Source organism: Pteropus alecto, unplaced genomic scaffold (genome assembly GCF_000325575.1).
Source record: "Pteropus alecto unplaced genomic scaffold, ASM32557v1 scaffold12, whole genome shotgun sequence".
NCBI classification, from domain to species: Eukaryota; Metazoa; Chordata; class Mammalia; order Chiroptera; family Pteropodidae; genus Pteropus; species Pteropus alecto.
The window spans coordinates 7,845,178-7,854,264 of NW_006432669.1; the positions used below are offsets into that span (position 1 = coordinate 7,845,178).

General features: G+C 34.6%; 1 protein-coding gene across 3 annotated transcripts in view; it reads left to right on the top strand.

Moving 5' to 3' along the window:
• The window catches only part of ARHGAP42 (Rho GTPase activating protein 42), a 229,064-nt gene that overhangs the window by 73,437 nt on the left and 146,540 nt on the right, over window positions 1–9,087 (top strand). For all 3 annotated transcript variants that reach the window (XM_006907501.3, XM_025043742.1, XM_025043741.1), the window contains exon 3: window positions 7,690–7,751. In XM_006907501.3, the coding sequence (XP_006907563.1) occupies window positions 7,690–7,751 (62 nt within the window). The remainder of the gene's footprint in view (window positions 1–7,689; window positions 7,752–9,087) is intronic.

The window sequence follows — 9,087 nt, forward strand, 5'->3', positions numbered from 1 at the left end:
GCTTTGGCGATACTGGTTTGCTGGAAGACAATAGACTTTGATATCAAACAATCAAAATTAAATACCTGCTTCTCCACTTATTAGCTGGGAGATCATGGGGCAAGCCTCTCCCACTGATTGGTCCTCCTTTGCTCACCCGCACAATGTGGATAATACCCACTTTAGCACCTCCTATCATTGTGTGGACATTAAATGAGATAGTATAGGTAACATCTCTACCTCTTAGTAGAGATGATCCAATATGCAAGAGGTCTACACACTGGGAAAATGGTTTCTAAATTGTGGGTTGTTTTGGCTTTGGGAAACAGATCAAACACCACTAGAGCAACACAAAAACGCTAAAATAAGGCAGCATCAGAATAGCGTGGTTCTTTATTTTATAACACGTATGATTGGAAAGAAAACAAAGTAAATATATGTGACAACCTGTCAAATGCAAAATTCTTATTGCTTTAACGTGAAATCTCATAGTAAAAGATCTTTGCTGAAATTCAGATGAATTTCACTTGAAGTAATGTAATGGTGTGATGAAGTCTGGGGAGAGACCAGCTGGAATCAAGTTTTGAAACTGTGTGAAATTCAAAGACTGTCTTTCTATATTTGTATGTATTTATCAAAATTTGGACTTATGTAAATTTTATATATATATATATGTATATATATATATTATATAACATAAGCCCTCTGTGTGTGTGTGTTTGTGTGTGTGTGTGAGTGTACTAGAACTCTTGAAATACCTTGTACTTTGGCAGTTTCAAGGAAACACCGTTCGATATATAGTCTGGAATTATTTATGTGTATCCATTGTGACTTTCATCTTGGAGTCATAATTCTCAATTTTAATAGGGAATCCTAACTAATCTGCAGCAGCAGTAGGAGCTGTCTTTTACAGGTGAAGTTCCTGGCTTACAGAAGGTGTCTTCTTTTGGGTCCAGTTGTTATACCAGTAAGGATAGAAACCAGACTCAGTATTCAGTTAGACAAGAGTGATAGATTGATAATTTGACCACAAGTTCTGAGTCTCAGCCCACATGTGCAGCATTGAGCAATGCTGGGACCTGCATTGATAAACCAGATTAAAGTATAACACAGGTTAGGGCCTGAGGTCCCATGGAATGTCATAACCCAGGTATGGAGGGAGGCAATAGACATAGGAGTTGGGAATTAAAAAAGAAACTGGATTACTGGTCATAACCCCTGCAAAGGGTCTGGGTCATATGGTTAGAGTATAAACAGGAACAAGAGAAAGCAGAAAGAAATTCTCTTCAGAGTCTGATTGGCATCTGAGTACCAGACAGGCCAGATATGGCACAGTTGATGGTATTAGACAAGTGACGAAGAAATGAGGCGGTTCCCAACTCTATACAGACTACTTGGTTCACTTGATAAAAGTTAATTTTATGACTTTTCATTTGTAGGCTGTGCACTAATTCTTTAATGCTCAATTAGGAAACTATGCTATAATATTAAGTAACTTTTTATTACTAAAATGATATCTAATACACTTTTCCAACTTGGCACATCTCATAATTGCTGAAACATAATTCACCTGAATGCAGTGCAAAGCCACACAAGGATGCATTGGTAGCATATAAAAGAAGAATTTAAATGCATGTTTTCAGGGACTTGTTTTCAAGATTAATCTCTCCTTTTGATTTATTTTTGGCAATTAAAAATAAATCTAACCACCAGGAGAACATTGTGGAGAATCTGGTTTAGTTGCCTAAAAGGTAAGTAGATTTCCATGTGTTTTTCCTGAGACCCTGGATCCCTGGATTCTAACACTAAGAAGTGTTAGAAAGATAAGCGCCTTTCCGTAGTAGGGTGTACTGCAGTGATCTGCCAGCGTTCAACAGTGCCCTGTGACTTTTTTTTCAGTTGGTTTAGGAAGCAATTTATTGGCTTTTACAACTAGGCATCCGTGGAGCTTAAAGCCACAAATGGAGTGGAAAAATCTCATTTGATGTTGCGGTTCCCAGAAAACAATAACTAGAGTCTCTGGTTGCAAATAATGCCAGTATTGCAGACCTAGTGGACAGACCGTCAGTGGGGGTGTTAATTTTTACCAAAGATACAATATCTGGTGAGAGAATTGGTGTCAGTTTTTATGTCATTCTGTCTGTTTAGCAGACATAGTATTTATTATTCAGACATATCACAAGCTGACCATGCTTCTTGCTTTATGGGTTAAACTGTTCCTGAACTAAAACTTTCCCTGTATACTTCAGGCAGTATGATACCTTTGATCTTTTAAATGTTCAAATTAAAACTTTCTGAATGGGGGTTCCAGGCATGAACTACTGATGGTGACTCCTGTTAGGTCGTTACATGCTTTGTAGTGTAGTGCTGGGTGTTACTTGGCTATGTATGTGGATTCTATTCTTATTTTTCTCAATATGGCCAAATCTGGAAAGATATGACAGATTCGCCTGCTCTGGTTCATACCTTCATTTAAGTGTTGATGGTTTATTTTATTGCCTTTCTCCTACTCTTGATGAAAAGTCAGTGCGAAAAAGATTTTAAGAAAGCTTGACAGAGCCTACATCTCACACTAAAATAGAAAACTAAAGTGACTGTTGGGCCATCATTTGGACTTATAAAAATATGATTTTGCATTAGTTTCGTCCGACTTTTATAGGTTTTCATGTTTTCCTTGAGATTTAACCAAGTCTAAACCCTACTGCTAACCCAGTTCTCCTCTATTCATCAGCATACCTGAATGTCATAAGTGATTTGCTCATTCTAATAAAGTGAAAAAAATGTATTGTTGACAGAATTGTAAATGTTATGAATTTGTGATCTGCACTTTTGTTTGAGTATGTATTTTGCCATTTAGATTTGAAGAAAGGCTTGGCTGAATACAAGAGAGACCTGCTTTCTCAATTTTCCTTCTAGTTGTAAAATCTGTAAAGCCCAAGCTGATCAATTGTTGAAACATTTAATAGTATAATGCTTAATATTTCAGGTAGTGGAGTTATTTCACCAATGGACATGGAGTAATTGTCTTTCTTCTCTCTCATTCCTACTTCCAGACACTAAATAGGTTTTCCGCAGTCAAAAATGGTAGAGTGTATTTAAGCCTGCTGAAAAGATTGTTAGGAAATAGGTATTTTAGACAGTTCAGGAATGTTTCAGAATTTATGATATAGAAGCTATTATCATACTTCTCACTCTCTAGGTATAATCCAGCTGTATCTTGTAAATGTTTGTACTCTCAGGGTCTTTAGGTGTCATAAATGCACCTAAATAATTGATTTCTTTTGTTCCAAAAGTGTTTTTCCAATATCACATCGTGGAGATGAAAAGGAAGCCCATAGCACTTCAATAATTTGTTGGAAAGTTAAGATTTATATATGAAACTATATTTTGGTTGCTCTCCAGTAATCTCATGGTCCAGATGGTCAGGAAGAGGAAAGATTATTAGTGGTGAACACAGCCAGGAAAGTTTCAGGCAGGTGGCAAGAATGTGGATAGCTAACATAGTTTCCCAAAGTATCTGGCTATTTTTTTTTTTTCCATAATATTTTATGAAGCCTAAAATAAGAGTTGGTATGTTTCTGCTCATAGAGCAAATAGGCTGTGGGAATGTATTGTTAAACTCATTAATTCATTTAATGGTTGTCTGTTGAAAGCCCACTGTGTATTAGGTATTGTTTTTGGAATATTGTTCTCACTAAATCAACCTCCTGTAATACCACCTAGGTATGGTCAAAATCTGTAATTGCAAGATGAGCTCTGATATTTGAAGTTAGCCTGGACCTCCTAAATCAGATAATGAGATGGTTGTTTATGTAAATATTGCTAAATAAAATATGTAATGTCACAAATAACTTGCTTATAAAAAAGTTTTTAGGTATTAGAAATTTACATGTAGTAAATATTTTCTGATTTTGCTTAGGTAAGGTCTTAGAAGAAATGTTTCAAGCAGTCACAAAATCAATAGCTGTTTCGTATGAGGCACTGTGATGGGTGCTGGTGGAGTCGTTTTGTATACATTTTCTGCCCAAGGTCTGCTGGAGAATAGACTTTCTCCAGTTTTCATGCTCTCTTTATGGCACTTGTGGGTCCCCTGTGCCAAATATTCTAATACTGGCTTTTCATTTGGAATACACTAGGCAGTTTGGATCTCTGTCTGACTTGTGTCAGAGGTTCCTGTGACTTTGAGCATGAGCAGGCAAGGAAGGGACTGACCATCCTTCAGCCCTTAATCCTAAAACCCAATTTACAAGATAATAACTAGAACTATTTTATATCGGCTTTATAGGATTGTTAATTACTATTTTCTTTGTGTTACCTTGTGCTTATAAGCTATTAATGCAATACTTTGACATCATTATAAATAAAAAGATTAAGGAAAAATGTTAGATATGGGTTTAAAAAGTTAGTAGGCCACTGTCACTAATTAATGAAATATTTAGCATTCCTGGCTTGTTTTTGTTTTGTTTGTTTTTTGTTTTTTTTTTTTTTGTTTTTACAAAACAAATGACAAACACGAATATCTTCATTTGGACCAAGAAACATATACTTTTATGGAACCGAGATTATACTTAAAAAGAAAAATCATAGTTTTTTGAAGTCATTTCCCTGAAAAATCAACCAAAGGAAAAAAGGAAACAAAACTTGATAAATTGGGCCAGACTCAGAAAACTGCTCAAGAAGAGTAGTTTTTATTGTGAGGAACCAGACATGTGATTGCTTTTGCATGTTAAAATTTTTCTCTAACATTCTCACTATAATAAATTATTATTGTCCAGAGTCTATAATATAAATAGTATTTATAGTGGAAACAGACCAGAAAACCAAGTAAAGCAGAAAACAGTATTATTAATTTTTGGACAGAGATTCTACAGCACTGAGTTTCCTTACTTGTAATCAAAATCTGATTTGAGGAAACTCCACAATTTACTCTCAGATTAGTAGCTACCGAGGGATGCTTGTGGACTCGCACAGTCATAATTGTAAAATACTGTCTGGGACTTTTAGGGTAAGCCAGTGACTATTTTCTGGGTTGACCAAGTGGGAGGTTCTAGTATACCCCTGCCAATCTATAATCAAGTTAATATTTTCATTTATTCCCCAAATGTTGGCAGGCTTCTATGTGCTAGCTGTTTATTTAACCCTTTGGGAAAATTAATGTGTGATCTATACCCTTGTAGAACTTAGGTTAGTAGGAAAATGAACATTAATAGCATGTTTTATTTTCATTCTTTATTTAAAAAGTTATAGGTATTTATTAAACTTAACAAAAACTAGCAATCTCCTATCTTACCAGTCCCTACCACTTAACTTCCCAGAAAGACCGTTTTGAACTTTTAGCCATTTCTTCCATTTCTTTAAAGTTCATGAGTATCTTGCTACTTCTTGATTTTTTTTTTCAGTTTTAGATTTCATCTTTTTACTTCATACTATTGTCACACTATGTCTTGAGTTCATACTATCTTACATGTTTCTTAACACTATTCTCTCAATAGTAAAAGCTTAATTTTGCCAAAATCAATTTTTAATGTTTATATTACAGTGGCTTTGTACATTTTACTCACAGCTCAGCTATTTCATTAATTTTGACTGCGTTGCTTGTATATAACATTGTTTTCCCAGAAGTTAATAATTGCCTTTGAATTTTCTTTTAAAAAAGGAGTATAAATATTTTCTCTTTATACTGACACATCAGGGTATTGATCAGCTCTATTTTCCTTTCTCCGAGGACATTTTCTGGAGCCACTCACCTATTGCTCCGGTCTGGACAAGATCCTCTCTAGGCCTTTTGCACAATTATTGTCCTGGAATAGATATGTGTGTTGTCTTGAGAATTCCATTTGCTTCTTTTCTGTATTGGACCATCTATTTCTAAATTCCATATCTTCTCTTCATTTAGTCCCATGTTTTGTTATTGTGTGTAATCTAACAGCTTCCAAGTAAAAAAAAAAAAATGCAGGTAAAGGTTTTTTTTTTTTTTTTTTAATTAAAATGTTTGGGAGGAATCGAGTTAGAAATCTGGGGTTAAAGTGTTTCTTATACAGACTTTCAACTACTCTTTCATTTATACCTCTTGTGTTCTCACCTTTAGGAGTACCTACTGCCTCTAATTCCTGTAGCCCAAACTGATTTATCTCTAGGCTTCTTTCTCTTTAGGCATGTTTACATTGCCTTCCATCATCCAAAGTTTTGTTGACATTTTCTTCAGGCTCACCCACAGAGATCTTCAGTGACAGTAGGTGGCCTCCAGAATGATGATGGAATACTTTCTTTATCAAAAATACAAAAATATAATATGCTATTACACACTCCAGTTAAAATCTCTGTATTTGTAAAATGTTTTTCTGTTCAACTTCCTGTTGTCAAAACTGGGTCGTTTTGTAGTATCGATAATTATTTTTGCAGAAGTTAAAACTTCTTAAAAAATTATTCTTACTCTGAGGCCATTAATGTGTTTATCATATTAATCTAAATCTCCCAGGCAATCCTTTAATTTCTGTTTTGGCAGCTGAATAAAACCCAATGTGAAGTAATCATAGGGATAGCATTTTAAACCAGCTTAGTTTAATGTGAGCTTAGCAGTTCTGGAAAAAAAAAAGAGGGGAAAAAATCTTAGATTGGAATTTTAAATTCTTGAAAACATTCTTTCTTAATAATGTCTGTTGATGTGACTCTTGATTTGTTCTCCTCACTTACCTTTAGTATGTGTTTTATGCCAGACTTACTAGACTTCTGGTCTCACAGAATGTTTTCAATGTTAGTATGGATGAAGGAATGGAAAAGGGGAGTCTAAAAAAGAAAACATAGGAGGAAAGGTTCAAAGCTTAAGTAAAAATATTTTGCATTCATCTTATTTATTTTGTTAATATTGTAACAAAACATTTCAACTTTAGTTAATAAATTTATATTAAGTAGACGATATAAAAATTGATGTGAATGAATTTCTCTTTTACAGTCACTATTTGAGACTATGCATGAAGAATATGCCACTGTAACTTCCTGTTATTTTTGGTTTGTGCTTTTAATGTTTCTGAGTACTTGATCTTTTTCCCATGCCACAGCAACATAGGTTCAGATCAAGCAGTGTTTCTCAACTTTTATCTGAAACAGGTCAGCTGGAGATCTCGTTACATGTAGATTCTGGGGTGGGGACTATATTTCTAACAAGTTCTCAAAATGCCGTTCCACCACACTGACTAGCAAAGGTCTAAATTATCTTGGCTATAGGAGGAATACAGAATCTGTCTTTTAAGAATCTGTTACTGTTGAACTTTAGGAAGAAGTCAGTGGAACATCTTGTGTTACTGGCTGCTACTAAGTACATGTAAGAGTACTGGATTTATTGTGCTTCTTATAGATTTAATATATTTTTCATTATCCTGTTTAGAAGTGATTCTAGTACTATACTTTTATTTATTAATATGTAAGTTTTATATATTAAGTATATAAATTGTATTCCCTTGGTGTCTTTGAAGAAAAAATATTACACTTGACACATGCTTAACTTCAATTCTCAGTATAGTCATTCTCTGACCTATAGCTATTAGTCATTGAGATCCTAATGTATATACTGTTTTGTGCTTATAAAAACATAAAACCTCAGAATATATACTAAGTTATAACTAGCTGCATTGTAATGTTTATTCCTCTGCATTTAGATATTAGCAATGATAAAAGGTTAATACTTCTTTTTAAAATTTATTTTCTAAATAGCTCAGTCACTAAAAGAATTTGCAAGACTACTCATCACGGTAGAAGAAGAAAGGAGAAGACTGGTAAGTCTGTTTCCCATTTCTTAAGAATAATGCTTTATTTGGATAAAATAAAAGAAAGAATAGACCCTCTGAATTAGACTTAGCTATACTAAACTTTATAATTTGATACATCCACTAAATGTTGCAGAAAAAAATTGTGTGATTATCAAATTTTGTTAATAAAATAAGCCATTTGTATTTATTTCATATATACAGCAGATGTAAATTGCATTCATTTTGCTTTTCAGTTACTGTTTCTGAGTATTAAAAATATTGAACAAACTACCATTAAGAAATCTATTCTAACTGAGAAAACATCTAAATAAACTTAGTGTTATAATAAAAACACATTGTAAGTATCAAAGACCATTCATAGAAGGAGTAACTAACGTTTTGCCAAGGTGTTAGCAGGAGACGACTTTTTTTGGAAAGGTCATAGTTCAGTCGGGTCTTGAAGCCTAGGAGAGTTTTGCTGAGCTGAGAAGAAAGGGGAAAGCGTTCTGGGTTGATGGATTAATTTATGCAACAGTATCAATGCTCAGTTATTAGTAATAGATTTATCCATTCACAAATATAATTTCATACCCCTTGTGTTTAAATTTCTGTGAAGGCCCCCTGTCTATGACCCAGTCTTCTCATTTGTATATGGGAAAAATAGTTTGATGTACCTACCCCACAAGATTCTTGTAAAGCATTTGTAGTAGCACCTGGCACATAGTAATGTTGATGATGATGAAGATATTGTCAGTTACAGTGAGGGTTATAGACTTGGTTAAAACATCAGCTTTGATATCACTATACTTTATGCTGCTGGGGAATTATATATACACATAAATAAATGCGAGTGTGGACTAAATGTGCTAGACATGCAGCACAGTTTGGTGTCGTTTTGTTGAATGGATAAGGAAGAGCGATTTGAGGAGTGTACCTTTAAGGTGACCTTGACTAACAGGAACCATTACCTGAGCCAGGGAAGGATCACATATCTAGGATGTGGCAGTCATATAAATGAGCCTGAGCAGAGGCTACAAGGTGGGGGAAAGTACTGTATATATTTGTAGAATAAGACAGTTGGTTTTCCGAAGGTATTAGAAGAAGATCGTTTGGTAATTTTAGCCATATGTGGGGATAAAGAGCTGAGCTAAGAAGTTGTGTTTGTTATAGGCAATGGGATAATTGCTAGAAGTTTTGAATAGAAAATGAGAGGGTCGATATGGGAGTTAGGAGAGAATTAGTGGCCAGTAAGGTGGGGAAGAAATACTGGGGAGACGGGTGACCCTATTTTCTTATGAAACATCAGCCTACCATAGGTCTGGTCCTAGTATCATAGAGACAGCCATTCAGTGAGACTTGTACT